We start from the raw sequence: 14,285 nt of genomic DNA, 5'->3' as shown, positions 1-14,285 counted from the left end.
GACCCAAAAAGCACTTTACGGCTAAGCTTGTCTTTATCGTGCAGCTACGGAAGTCCCTGAAGGCAGCGTGAGTGGATCATGTGACCAATTCCTGACCGGTGTAGGAAGGATCATTTAGGCTTTTCATCCCGAAGGTAGCAGAGCAAGACGACAGAAAATGTGTACCAGGTAGTATTTACGTTTTATTTAAAATTCAAAACGGCTAATTTAACGGTTTTCTGACGTGCAGCTTTCTGCCGCATGCGCAGAATCGGATCCAATTTCAACATGTTTTGTATTTTAACCCACAAATAGCAGGCTGTGAAAATAAGATATATTTTACTGTAATATAAACTTAATGCAATAAGTCAGAGTGGTAATATAGCAAAAAGGAGGCCATATTAATCCACGTGTCTCACATAAACGCGTAGTTTTAAGTAGTAGTAATGATATTGATGTGAGTGTGATTACTTGTTTTATTAAGCACGTGTTTAATTGGCTTTGCACACAGCTGCATGATATTGAATTTATTGTTTTACGTGTTATTTATTTAGTTAAAATGTGGATAAATCCGAACCTACCATCCTGCTTGCAGATATTTATTCATATCTAGTTTTCACTTTCCTTTACTTCCCTTCTTCTAAGCGTCATATGATGCCAGAAGTATCTGACTCATGTGAAATGAGTCAGTCTCGTGAGTATTTTATTCCCTGTAAAGCGCAAGTTATTTGCAAAGTCTGGAGACGGTCATTTTAGCTCAAGCAACGAGATTTCTGGCTTCAAGTTGCATGGACAACCAAAGTCTAAACGTGTTTACCGCCACAGGAAATGTATTCTGTGACACTCCTTAGCAGCTGCAGACAACACAGAACCTTGGCCCACTTTTTTTTTTTTTTTTTTATCAGTAGCCTGCATTATAAAAGACTCTGATTGTGCAACTCTGTCTTCTGAGATATCGTGTTAGGCTCTGCTGACATTGCAGTTTCTCTCTCCAGCGTCCAGCCCATCCAATGGACGAGCGACCTCAGGAACCAGAAGTAAGTATCAGGGCCCCACTTCCTCTTTGACTGTCAGTTTTTATTCTTTTGATTTTCTTAACAGACCGTTTGTTTCTTCTTTCTAGTTTTGATGGGATTGTTTTAGTGACCCAGAGCCATGAATCCCTGCCCTCTGAACTTGAGTCCCTGAAAGCCCCACTGCAGGACTACAGTGCTGTAAGAGTCCGACTCTCTTCTTTCGACTATATATTTGCTTGCAGTTGTGCAAAAGATGGGCATAGAAGCTGGGTTAAAACAATAGGGTTAAACAAATAAGACCACATTAAAATAAACTTGAGGAGAAGTTAAAATAAGGAGAGAAAAAAAGGTACATGTCAGTATATTTTCATGTTTTATGTCCTTGGAGAATTGTTACAAACTTAATGAAAAAGAAAGCAAGTCATGGCTGGCTGATCTCATCGGGCAGGGCATTCCAAATCTGATGGAAAAACACTTTCACATTTAAACCTTGTCTGAAACTTTCTATAAGGGCGTCACCAAAGCAAATAATTAAAGGGCCAAATGAAATTAAATCATCTTAAATTGAACCAAGTGATTGGTAATCACAAGCTCCACAAACCAAACAATAATCTCAATTTAAGCTACATTATATTAGATTTAAACAATCACTTTATTAAATCAGCACAGTTTTAGCAGATATTCGTCATTATATCTTGTTGTCATTCCTGCTACATTAGTGTGAAAAAGCATCACACAGTCAGTCTGTTATGTTACTGTGACAGTAAGAAGTTAAGGAAGTGTGATGGATGTGAGCAGCTGCATTGAAGGACCTGAAATTGCCTGCCCTCTAAACCTCAGTGTGACAGTGACGTCCTGCAGTCATGGTACTACTACTGCCCTCTACTGATGCATTGTGCTTTGGTGATTCTAGGTGGACAGCGGTCTGGGGGAGGAGGTGGTGGTCATCAAGGTCCCTGGCCTTCCTGGTAACCGCTTGGTGTTTGCCTCCACCGGCCCCGTAAACCGCGACTACGATGACATCAGGCGCTTCAGTGATGCAGCAGTCAACGGGATCCAGCGGTCAGTTGAAGGCAGCTGACTTTTTTTTCTTCTCCTTCTTTGATTTGAATTGCTGGTTTACTTCCATGTTTCTTACCTCATGTGGTGTCTGTTTGCCCTTTCAGTGCCTTAAAAGCTGGCATGCAGCGCCCCCTGCTGGTGTGCCCTCCACATGCAGACTACAAGAACAACACCTTGGTGGCTGCGCTCGGAGCCCTTCATGCACTCTACATGGTGAGAAAATATCTTGATTGATGGTTTACCGTTTGCCAGTAATGACAGGTTTAGTGTATAAGCGCTATCATCCATGTATGGAAATCGAAAGGTGTGTGAGGTGGACACAAGCAGCTGCAGACACTACACGCAGTCACTCTAGAGACGCTGTCTGCAATCATAATGATGCTGTGGCCAAGTTTAGAAATTGTATTCAGATAGTTTCCCTGTATGGAGCCATGAATTAAAAACAAGAAAAATGTATCTGTGTGCAAAAAGGACACTCATTCACTCTCTTTGTGCCCAAAAGCCTCTTGAAGTGAGAGAGAGCAACGTGAAAAAAAATGACCACAAGGTGTGTGTTCTGGGACTGTGGGCAGCGGAAGAGGCTCGGGGAACAAAGCTGGTGGAGCTGGCTAATGCTCTGGAGAATGGGAGGTGAGTCAGATACTTGACCTCATTGTCTGCACACGTTTCCTAAGCTGACCACATTTGGCCCCCTCAGACTGGCGTACCGTGACATCGGTGGATCAGACCCTGAACGTATGGCTGCCCCTCGTGTGGCTGATTACGTCCAGGAACTCTTTAAAGACAGCCCTGTGAAGGTAAGAACGAGTATTATTACATCTATATTCTGCTTTTGTTTTTTTAAGAAAAATTCAGAATTTGGAATTTTTGTTGATTTATTTTCAGTTTACAACTTTTTTTTTTCTTTTCTTTTTTTATATTTATCTTTGGTTCTTCTGTGACAGTTTAATCCACGTTTTCTCACCTCAAACCTCTGCGTTTGTTCACCGTCAGGTTGAAGTGGTGAGCGACCTGAAGACTCTGGAGAAAGAGTATCCGTGCCTGGCTGCGGTCAACCGCTGTGCCAACAGTAAGATGCCACTGACCCACAAAGCTGTTAAGATGGGGTTTTTTTTTTTTTAAAGCTATCAAACTGATTTAATGTTTTCTTCTTTTGCAGGTGTACCCCGTCACCAGGCCCGAGTCGTCAAACTGCAGTACTGCGGAGAGGGGCCGATCGAAAAGACGCTCATGTTGGTGGGAAAGGTGAGACTACACTCTTATGTGTCTGCCCTTGAACCAATTAAATCACTTTATTTAAATATTATTCATGTAACACCAGATCATTACAATAGTCAGCCCAATGTACTTCATTGTATGAAGTTGAGACCCTACAAGATGATATTAAACCCAAAATGAAAACCCCCTCAAATATCATATAGTCATATAAAATATGAATACATTTCACCATCTTACACCATTTAACCTCAGAGTCCATGGCATTGACTAACTTCATGCCCACAATGAGCAGATGTCAGCTTGTGATCAAAAGTGTATTTATCCAGATTAAAATATCTCTCTTACGGCATGTTCAGAGTTTAGCACCAGCTAAAACAGAGAGCTAATTTCTTCAGTGTTACACAGATTTGCTCAACACTTAACTGCTTAAATTGGCTGTGAGTTGCCAGGTTGTGTTGACAGATGGGCTAGAACTTTATGTAGGGTGTAGATTGTTTACTACATTACATATCCAATCTGGTAAACACCATAGAGGCGCAGATGCATATATTAGTGATTCGTAACAGTGTTTGATTATTATGGGAGTTAACAGGAAGAATAGCATGCAGGAAGGTGTCAGGTAGGAAATCAGAAAGAAGTGGCGGGTATTAGTTTGTACTTAGTCAGCAAATGTGCCTCTGATGTGGCGTTTCCAGGGTATCACCTACGACACCGGTGGAGCAGACATCAAGGCTGGTGGCGTCATGGCCGGGATGCACAGGGACAAGTGTGGAGCTGCTGCTGTCGCTGGCTTCTTCCAGGTGAATAATCACCTCTTTGCACCTGAACAATAAATACTTGGAATAAATATTCATCACTTGTGACTCGGCTATAAATCAGCTCTGCACGCTGCTGAGTCACCGTTAATAAAAACCTTATTAGATGCACAGAGGTGAATATTTCGCCTCCCTGCAGTCTTCAGAGGGCCGCTATACATACTGAGATTTGATACATTTTAAATGGGGGGAGTGAAACTTTTGAAACTCCTCTTGCTCTTCAGATCGTAGCCCAGCTGAAGCCACAGCACCTGAAGGTTGTTGGCGTGATGGCCATGGTGAGGAACAGCGTGGGTGCAGGTCAGTGGGCTTCCATTTGTTTTTCCACAATATTTCTGTGGAGTCTCGTCAGCTGACATTTTTTGATTTTACTCAGATTGCTACGTGGCGGATGAGCTGGTGGTTTCCCGTGCGGGTCGTAGGGTGAGAGTGGGAAACACTGATGCCGAGGGTCGTATGGTGATGGTCGACCTGCTCTGCGAGATGAAGGAGAAGGTCGGAAAGCTCGGGAGACATCTTTAGCTGTTAGTTTTCAGTTGCATTCCTTCCCAGCGTGACCTTACCTCTGCTCTCCACACAGGCAGTAAATGAAGTTTCTCCGCAGCTGTTTACTATCGCCACTCTGACTGGTCACGCCATCAGAGCCATGGGACCCAACTACTCTGTGAGTACTGCTGAAACTCAGACAATATCTTCAAGAGCTGTGTTTTTATTCAAGAGCATGTTTAACAGTTGAAATGAACCATTTATGTAAAGCCTCAAGCAGTTATAGCTGCTCTCCCTTTAAAACAAATTTCTTTTGATTGAGTGCTCCTTGCAAACAGAAGGTTTGAACAGCAGGCTAATGGGACTTCTGTGCTCACGGCCAGAACGGCGTGCCTGAGCTGAACATACGGAGGACATCTGCTCTCACTGACTTGTAGCCTAAAGTTAAAAAAATAAATAAATAATAAAACAGATTGTTTAGAGTAATCTGAAGATGGAGCTTTTGGCTTACAGGGTTTCTTATGCATACACTAACTACTTTGGCAATGTTTAAAATGAGCATGCACTATTGTAACTAATTTTTTTTTTTTTTATCAATACAAAACAAAAAACAGTCTGAACACATTCCTCAAACCCAACCCACCCTACCCCTAGAAAACCAGATCAAGGATATGAATATAGTCAGACATTATTAACATATTTACTCAATCGTGTATAAAAATATGTTGTCATGTTGTCATTCTGTCACATGCATTCAGTACACCAATACTGCTGTGTTAGTAATGACAGCTTCCATGCTTATACTATACAAATTATATAAATGGTTGCCAGGTAACATAAAATACCTCTAGTGTTGTATCTGATCTAATTTAATTCAATTCAGATTTATTTATACAGTGCCAAATCACAAAAGCAGTCTCCTCAAGATGCTTTATATTATGAGGTAAAGACCTACAGTAATAAGAGAGGAAAACAACCCTCTGTGAGGAAGCACTTGACAACAAATCCTTCCATGGAGAGAGTGAGCCTTCTAGCCAACAGAGATAAGAAAGCAGTCACGTTCACTTAGAGAGAGATCTAATGGGGCCACCCCAAACGGTGAAATCAATGGAGATGGATGTGCTGTTTGTCCACATATTTTAGAAAACAAACCAAAACATACAACAGTGGTCAGGACCCTCCGCATCAGTCGCACGATGATCAGCAGACCAATGACCACTATGTACAAGTTTAAACTGGACTACAGTTTGCCCAGTTGGGTCTGAGGTAGATTCTCCCAAATCAGTTTCCCAGTTTGTTTTTAAGATCTTCTAAACTAATCAGGTGATGCGTATTGAGAAAAGCATGGATTTTACTCATAATCTCTTTGTAATCAAGTTGGCATTTAGAAATCTGACCTAAATTTGTTGTTGTGGTACATAAACGGTAACAGTCTGAATTCTGAGCTAAATGAAACAAAGAATTTGTGACCCCTCCTTTATGATAGGGGAAAAAAAATAAGAGCAGTGTTTTAATCATCATTGTTGTACTATTGTACTAAGTTAAGTTTGGAACTTTTTGATTTAGATCATCATGGATAACGGACCAGCCCATCGCAGCGGGAACGCTGCTCAGTGGCAGAAAGGTGAGAAATATTTACTATTCTAGATCTACTTACCTAAGGCTTCTCCAGCTCTTTCAGCTGGAGCTGAATCATTTTGTTAACAGTTGAGTTAGTTCACCTGTTTTGCCAGGTGTACAAACCAAAACAGCCAAGACAACTTCACTGACAGAGGAAACACCGAATAACCAGTCCTTTAGTTATTTTAACTGTACAGATGATGCTTTGAATTACTCTGTTCTGCTCATTTCAATTACAGCTAAAACCATTATTCGATGAATGGACTCCTTGATTGCTGCATATTTACTCAGATACTTTGATTAATTGGATTTCAATATGTTTTAAAAAATGAATTATGTTTGCATCGAACTCAGTTAAGACATAACTTTAGTGCAGACTATAGATTTATGGGACCTGATTTAGGGTCTAATTAATTAGAAAAATCTTCCCAGATCTTTACACAGACTGTCTAAACCAAGGGCAGCCTTTCAAAGCTTATTTATATATAAATTGAATCATGTGACCTCTTTAGAATCTGTTTTCAACAGCTTTTAACTTTTTTTTTTTTTTCAGTGTAACTATTATTGGAGCAAATTATAATATTATCAGTGAGACCACTCCTGTTGGCCTAGCACGGTTTTGTAGTTTAGGCTTTCATAAAATTGCAGTACTACCGTTTTCCCAGCAGATGCTGCTATTGTAAGAATTGCAAATACTTGAAAAGAAGTAAAAGCACATTGCTTCATAAACCTCTTTCCACCAGTGCAGGGTCCTATCTTGTTCCTGTTTCATGCATTCAGCCCACACCACTATAAACCTGCTGATCTCATAGCTGGAACCACTGATGTTAGCTGAGGGGCTGCTGCAAGATACCACTGATAATGTCTGCTGTGACTTTCATTCTGTGAAATGACCCTACCTTCTCCTATACTAGCACAACGTTGCCTTCAGTTGGCAGAACGCTGCCTTTGATTTACACTAATACATGGCCTTCTCCCTTGCAGCCGGAGAGGTGCTGGGCGATTTGTTTGAGGTGTCTACTATCAGGCGCGAGGACTATGAGTTCCACAAGGGCCAGTCTGAGTACGAGGACATCCTGCAGTGCAACAACCTGCCGTCCTCTGCTACACCTCGAGGACATCAGACACCTGCAGCTTTCCTCATCATGGCTTCAGGACTTGACAAGGTGCTTGCTGATTTTATTCATCTGCTATTCATGTGAAATGTGTGCATTCGTGTGGAATGACCTGTGTTACCTTGTGCGTGCCCACCGCAGCACGGCGTGGATTCTGAAGCCCCTCTGCCGTACTCCCACATTGACATCGCCGGGTCCAGCGGTCCTTTCCCAGGTGTACCAACAGGAGCCCCAATCGTCACCATGGCAACCAACTACATACTCTCTGATCTCTAAACAGAGAAATTTAGTCTCTGCACTTAAACCCTGCACAAATTTCTTCCCATCCAATTACAAAAGAAACACCTGCTACAGCACTTAAAAAAATTAAAAATAATCTGTCCTGTTTGACATGAATTAATACCTCAGACTGCTTTTCTGTAAGACTGTTTGCTGCTTCATATCTGAATCAAGTGTCAAACCAGCCTGTCAAGTGGCCTGAATCAGTACATTCTCAGGGGTTAAATGGCCGTGCAAACGTAACATCCTTTTCTATGTGTGCCTGTATGTATGCACCAGACTTGATGTGATTTGTGTAATTTGTGACACCATGTGCTTGTCAAACCAAGTACTTCATCAATAAAAAGGTTTTTGAGGTCTTTGTGTTCTCTCAGCGTAACTTGTTTTCTTACAAGGAGGAAGCCCCATTTTTATTGCCTTTGGACCAAGTTTAAAATAAAAAAGGAAGTGATGGATTTTTATTTTTATTTTATTTTTTTAAACAGGAAAATCCTAACTGATGTTCAAAATTGTTGCACTTGTAGTAAACCTATTTTTTAAAAAGACTAGATACATTTAACTATTAAGCTTTGTAAAATTTTGAATATTTAGGTGATAGCTACAGTTAATTTACACATTTAGCATACAAAACAGTCATATTACAGTGGTCATTTTATATGACAAATACATTGTTGTTTATTGTCAGGGACCAAGCAGTAAAGCATAAAGGACACAGGTGGTTTTAATTCAAAAAAAGGGGTTTTATTGACCCAAAAATATGAAAACATATTTAACAAAGCCAAAACTTAAACAGGCAGACCAATAAAAGAGGTCAACTCAATAGACTAAACTCAAGATAATAATTAACAAAACCTCAAACAAACATATGGTAAACTGACCTCCTGAAATGACACACAGGGGAATTTAAATACCAGTTTAGCTAAACCAAATGACACACATGGGGGAAAACAAGATGGCTGCCATATAACCCACTAATACAAAACAATGAAACAAACATGAAACACCCCCCAGGCAATGAAGCATGTGGTGCAATCCAATTAGGCTGTCAGTGGTACTTCAGGTCTCGCAGCCCTTTGCCACACCTTTTGCCAGACAGAGAAGCCAACCCCAGGTAACTCAAACAAAGAAAGATGTATTATATACATAAACAGAACTTGCTTCATTTGCTCTAGCAGGACACCTACTGGACGTAAAAATAATAGCTGGCATGAATTTGAAGAGTGTGGCATTTTGCACACAGCCTATAAATGTCAACAACAAAAGGAGTGTGTAAAACATGTATATTGTAGTGATGGCAGTATACTGTGTATATTTATAGTGGCAGTATGGGAAATGATTATTTGGAAATGCTTGAAATGGAAATGATCATTTACTGTGAGGTGAGGTGTGGACAGTAGTTGTGCTTTTGTAACGTTGAGGTATGGACAGCTACACACTGAGGCTTTGAGCCTCAGTCCTGCCTGTTCACATTTTATTCTGTAAAAACTAAATTTTCACTGCTTTTATGACCTTTTTAGTGGGGAGAACATAGCTAGGATTTAATGATTTAACAAATCTTTTGAATCCTTTGTCCTCCACAATGCTAAATGGCTGGGAGTCCTCAATCACCATGGTAACCAGGTCTTCATCTATTTGAGATTGTTCTCCTGAGGGAAGACAATAAAGATAAAGCACAAATATAAATATCACACACGTAACTTATAACAGTTGTATAATATTGTTATATCATTTAGTAACATTACTGCATCCTATATTATCATTGCATTTGATGGCTCACCTGGTCTTGCTCCACAATCGCTGTTCCCCTTATTCTCATGCAAAGCTCTGTAGTGCCTAAGCATGGATGAGGTGTTGTTGTTATATCTCAGCTCCCTGGCACATAGCAAACACTTCACCTTGTACAAAAGTAAAGACAGCTCAACATAAATTGTATTGCACCATCAGTATCATGAAAATACATCTTCTGTAGAAATTTACATACCTTGTTGGGAGGAATAAGATCAAAATGTTCCCACACAGGGGAGGACATCCTCCTCTTCTTAGCTGGCTCCATTCTCTCCTGACTTTCTCTCCTCACTCTCATAAACCTCCAAACGGTCTCCAAACTCTCACTAACCGCAACTCTCCATCAAACACCCACATTTTTGAATGAAGTCAGAGGGGTTTATATCGCTGTCATATCTCGCGGCAAAGTTCGAACCACTTCATGAACCAGTCACGTGGTACAGCCGGGCAGCGAGGCTTCGGACGTCATCATTTTCAGCTCCTCCCATAAATGAAGCAAGCCTCGATACGCGCTTCGCGGAAACGCCCCCTCCATTACTCGACACACGCTCCGAAGCCTCGATACAGAACGTCCCATCACTATTAATATGTGTGCACGCCATATAAACATTGGAAGGTGTGATGGAAAAATAAATACATTTAATAAAGAAACAATATTGAACAATAAATAGAATATTTTAAAGTAGTGACTGTAAATTAAACTAAAGTGAATCAACGGGTGGTGAGGTGTGGAGCTTACCATGTGTGGCATGCCATCACATTTATATAGAACAAGTACTTTGGATGTGAAGATTAGCTCCCACTTTGATTTAAATTCAATACTTTGTCACCGGAAAGAAGTCTAACTACAGATTGAATCTGTCTGATACCATAATATAAGAAAGAAGTTAAATCACAACAGTGTGTCTCAGTTTTGTTTTGTAGTAAAATAAATTGCAGCTGCTGCACTTTGGACTTACATTTTAAGAAATAAATGTACTGCTCATTGCCCAGATTGTCCTGTATGTATAAAACAAAGTTGTTTTTTTCTTTAGATGAACAAGAACTTTTGTTATTTATTCATGTATTTCTTAATTACTTTGGTGTTGTATGAATGGCTATGGGAAAGGTCTTTATCGGTACTAAAAGCCTGTAAAACGTCTGAATAAAATTACAAAACGTGATGCCCACATTTTCCAAAATCGTCCAGTGGGCCAGATTTGCGTTTTTGCTAGGCCGATTCTGGCCCCCCGTGCCCTATGTTTGACACCCCTGCTGTACAGTGTGGTATAATGTTCTGTATGATTTGTCCAGGTTACAAAATTGTCCTCTCCAACATGGCTGAAATAATCGTCTACTCTTTTAAGCGGTTGTGGCGTCGACAAGGAAACGGAAATGACGCAATCGCACCCCCGAATCATTAAAACTGGCTGTTAGCGCGCGCTTCCAGCTTAAACTCCTCTGTACCGTGAGAGTGGTAGTCACGTGCCGTGTCTGTGCTCGCCAGCAACATAAAACCTGAGCTTTCAGAGAAGCCTTTCTCATCTTTTCATCTGCGCAGACATAAAACTCCACAGCAACCATGTTCGAGGCTCGTCTGGTCCAGGGCTCCATCCTGAAGAAGGTGCTGGAGGCTCTGAAGGATCTGATCACAGAAGCCTGCTGGGACGTCAGCTCGTCCGGCATCTCCCTGCAGAGCATGGACTCTTCTCACGTCTCACTGGTGCAGCTCACTCTGCGGCACGATGGCTTCGACTCGTACCGCTGCGATAGGAACCTCGCCATGGGAGTCAACCTGAGCAGGTGGAGCACATATACCAAACATAAAAAATAGAGCTTATAGGTAGAAAATACTGTCTTAACACCGTTTGATGGCAGCCCGTTGCTGGTTCTTGATGGGGCTTAGCTAAGAGGAGTTTCTGCTGACTAATGTCCCCAGGTTGACAGGTTGAGTTGTCAAAGTTTATAGAGTCTAATAACACGAAAAAAATGGCTGCTTGGTTTGTGACGCGGTTACTACTTTTGAGTCTCCCGATCGCTTTTAGCCTCTTTTAAGCGCACTTTATTACATCTTAATGCAGCTTCTGATGCTGACAAAGAACAAGGCCATCTTGGCGGAGTTGCCCGGGCATGTCTGCCTCCTGAACTTAGTTAACTCTTTAGTGACCGCTCTGAAATGGCGCGCTTTGTATATTAGATGTTTTTAAGGGGGCAAAAACATTTTAAAGTTTAAATTACGATTGGAGCAGTTTGAGAGAGTTCCGCTGCTTTGTGATTGCGCGGTGACAGCGTTTTAGCGCCAAACTGTGCGCCGGGATGGTTGGCGGGAATTGTTGTTGAACCCGGGAAATACCACTTCCGTTCCTACGTCACTGCCTGTTTAGCTGTTTACAACGCTTTTTAATCGGCAAATTAGACTGTTAGTAATATTTATTTTAAACTGTTTTATTGTTTAGCCTGTTGTCGCTGCAGGTCCTTCTTTTAAAAAGAGAACAGACTGAATGATATTTTTATTTAACTACTGACTACTTGTTGAAATTTTCAATTATATTTTGCAGAAAGGATTTGATTTATTGTGTGAATGACGTGGTTATATTAGTTATTTATTTAGTTTTGTTGTATTTTATAATGCAGCGAGACTAAAGTTTACTGATTTATTTTTTTTACCTCCTCTTATCCAGTATGTCAAAAATCTTGAAGTGTGCCGGAAATGAGGACATCATCACCCTCAGAGCAGAAGACAATGCAGACACGCTCGCCCTCGTCTTTGAGACTCTCAGTAAGTTTGAATTCTATGTTTATTCAGTAACATCAGTCTGACTGGTGGTGTCACGGTGGTGTATTTACCGCTTCTCTTCAATCTTGCAGACCAGGAGAAGGTGTCAGATTATGAGATGAAACTGATGGACCTGGATGTGGAGCAGCTTGGTATTCCGGTAAGTCAGCTGTTACATCCTCAATTTGTGTACGGCAGGGTTTTCCTCACACGGTTGCTAACCTTTCCATGTCTGTCTGTCCCTCCAGGAGCAGGAGTACAGCTGTGTGGTGAAGATGCCCTCCGGGGAGTTCGCTCGCATCTGCCGTGACCTTTCACAGATCGGCGACGCCGTCATGATCTCCTGCGCCAAGGATGGAGTCAAGTTCTCCGCCTCAGGCGAGCTGGGCACAGGAAACATCAAGCTGTCCCAGACCAGCAATGTGGACAAAGAGGACGAGGCTGTGAGTATGAGAGCTCAGCATGTTTTGGCAGACATGGGCAAGACAATTGCATAAAATTTACATGTGCAATAATTAAAATGTGATTGTTTAAATATGCATTTTGTGCTCCGTTTTAACTGGCACCTGGTGTAATGTGCTATTACTGCCAGAAGTGGCAGTAATGCACTCACAAGCTGTTCAACAGTAAAAACGCAATAAAATAAAAAGAGAGAAATACTGACCTATGACTGGATCAGTTTAAGTTTCTACCAAGAAGTGACTTTTGCTGTTTGTACAGAGTACAGGTGGAGGTTGAAAGCTCTGCAGATGTTTCAGTGTCATGAATTCACGACTGTTTATTTAAAGGCATCAATTAGTTACCAGCAGATTTAAGACCAACTTTTTTTTTTTTTTTTTTTTAATTTTAAATAAATCAAGTATTCTTAAATATTTGTTGCCATCTTAATGCTGAGACAGCAATTAAGGCCTTTACTTTAGAGCTCCTTATTTACTCTATGAGCTGGTGATCCGAGTGAGTGTGGCAGCACCTGTTAAGTTCTTGGCTCTTCCCTTCCTGTGTTTAGGTTACGATTGAGATGAATGAACCCGTCCAGCTGATCTTTGCCCTCAACTACCTGAACTTCTTCACCAAGGCCACGCCACTCTCCAAGACCGTCACCCTCAGCATGTCCGCTGATATCCCCCTGGGTACGTGCATCTGCTCTTCCCTCAAATGACTGCAGGATTCTTCGTTTGGTGTGTCGTGGCCTAGACTTGACTGTTTGTTTTGTTTTTCTCCCTACAGTGGTGGAGTACAAGATTGCTGACATGGGGCACATCAAATACTACCTGGCACCGAAGATCGATGAGGAGGCTTCTTAAGATGTTTCTAACAGACCAAAAAGGGAGAATAGAGAAAAGCGAGACGACTGCGACTTGTCCCGAGTGATTGAAGCACTGAAGTGATCTCATGGCGGTCGATCACTCTGCCCCGAGGTTTCTGATCTGCTGTTCGCGGTGGAAGGTCGGCCTTTTATAAGCAGCCAGCTGTCAGCTGTATGAATGGTGCCATCTGCGTGATGCAGTGAAGCCTCAGAGCACCTGGCTCTGGTCCAGACATCCCCAGTGTAAATGTCAGCACTTGCTCAATCTAAATTAGAGTCGCTCTCTATTTTTGCCCGTTTTTGGGAAAGCAGATTTAAAATAGCCTATGTCATATTTCCTTTTCTTTTTTCCTCCCTTTTTTTTTTTTTTGTAGATAACGCATTTGTAAATACTTCCCTGTGGTTCAGCACTGTCTGTCAAACGCAATGTTTTTGTATTCATGGATTCATTCCCAAATAAACAATTGAGGTTGTTTAAAAATAATTTTGTCTCGTTTTTCTGGACATGTGTGAATATTCTTTCTGTATTTATCACACTCCTTGCAGATCTCTAAGCCATAGGTGTCAAACTCTGGCCCGCGGGCCAAATTTGGCCCGCAGCCTAATTACATTTGGCCCGCGAAGCCATACCAAATTACTATTAGAGCTGGCCTACTGGTATTATACAGCTAATATATATATTGTTTAGTATTAAGCTTTGCTTGTTCCATATTCAGTTTTCCAGCAAAACTTATTTGAGTCCATAAGAAAAGATTCATTCTTATATCTGGAGGAAGGTTTTTGTTTTTTTTAATAAATATTAACGTTAGCCCGCGACTTTGTTCCAGTTTTGAATTTTGGCCCACTGTG

The 14,285-nt window shown here is 41.3% G+C and overlaps 2 protein-coding genes across 4 annotated transcripts; both read left to right on the top strand.

Moving 5' to 3' along the window:
* The first annotated feature begins 28 nt into the window (after positions 1 to 28).
* On the top strand, positions 29 to 7,949 carry zgc:152830 (uncharacterized protein LOC767682 homolog). Its single transcript, XM_040050520.1, has 16 exons — positions 29 to 168; positions 975 to 1,016; positions 1,103 to 1,193; positions 1,909 to 2,057; positions 2,162 to 2,270; positions 2,560 to 2,687; positions 2,755 to 2,854; positions 3,051 to 3,126; positions 3,217 to 3,302; positions 3,971 to 4,075; positions 4,315 to 4,390; positions 4,467 to 4,585; positions 4,671 to 4,754; positions 6,143 to 6,200; positions 7,181 to 7,362; positions 7,453 to 7,949. The coding sequence occupies exons 1-16, from the start codon at positions 158 to 160 to the stop codon at positions 7,585 to 7,587; spliced, it is 1,551 nt and encodes a 516-aa protein (XP_039906454.1). The 5' UTR covers positions 29 to 157; the 3' UTR covers positions 7,588 to 7,949.
* Positions 4,304 to 13,920, top strand: pcna (proliferating cell nuclear antigen). 3 transcript variants are annotated; one of them, XM_040050525.1, is made up of 7 exons: positions 4,304 to 4,317; positions 10,836 to 11,157; positions 12,036 to 12,133; positions 12,223 to 12,290; positions 12,379 to 12,573; positions 13,137 to 13,260; positions 13,358 to 13,920. In XM_040050525.1, exons 2-7 carry the CDS (start codon positions 10,937 to 10,939, stop codon positions 13,432 to 13,434), a joined length of 783 nt encoding a protein of 260 aa, XP_039906459.1. In that variant the 5' UTR covers positions 4,304 to 4,317; positions 10,836 to 10,936; the 3' UTR covers positions 13,435 to 13,920. The 3 variants fall into 3 exon arrangements, with proteins under 3 accessions (XP_039906459.1, XP_039906458.1, XP_039906457.1); XM_040050524.1 differs by having other exon boundaries at positions 4,305 to 4,317; positions 10,830 to 11,157; XM_040050523.1 differs by lacking the exon at positions 4,304 to 4,317 and having other exon boundaries at positions 10,775 to 11,157.
* The last annotated feature ends 365 nt before the right edge of the window (positions 13,921 to 14,285 follow it).

This window comes from Simochromis diagramma, unplaced genomic scaffold (genome assembly GCF_900408965.1).
Source record: "Simochromis diagramma unplaced genomic scaffold, fSimDia1.1 OVJJ01000131.1, whole genome shotgun sequence".
NCBI classification, from domain to species: domain Eukaryota; kingdom Metazoa; phylum Chordata; class Actinopteri; order Cichliformes; family Cichlidae; genus Simochromis; species Simochromis diagramma.
This window is presented reverse-complemented; position numbering and strand designations above follow the sequence as displayed.

What these genes read in the sequence shown, in the direction of transcription:
- zgc:152830 (XM_040050520.1), top strand. An exon ending in GGTCAACCGCTGTGCCAACA is followed by an intron (nt 3,127 to 3,216) that starts GTAAGATGCCAC and finishes CTTCTTTTGCAG; the next exon opens with GTGTACCCCGTCACCAGGCC. An exon ending in CTGTCGCTGGCTTCTTCCAG is followed by an intron (nt 4,076 to 4,314) that starts GTGAATAATCAC and finishes CTTGCTCTTCAG; the next exon opens with ATCGTAGCCCAGCTGAAGCC.
- pcna (XM_040050525.1), top strand. Translation starts at nt 10,937, where the DNA reads ATGTTCGAGGCTCGTCTGGTCCAGGGCTCCATCCTGAAGAAGGTGCTG. An exon ending in TGGAGCAGCTTGGTATTCCG is followed by an intron (nt 12,291 to 12,378) that starts GTAAGTCAGCTG and finishes CTGTCCCTCCAG; the next exon opens with GAGCAGGAGTACAGCTGTGT. An exon ending in TGGACAAAGAGGACGAGGCT is followed by an intron (nt 12,574 to 13,136) that starts GTGAGTATGAGA and finishes TCCTGTGTTTAG; the next exon opens with GTTACGATTGAGATGAATGA.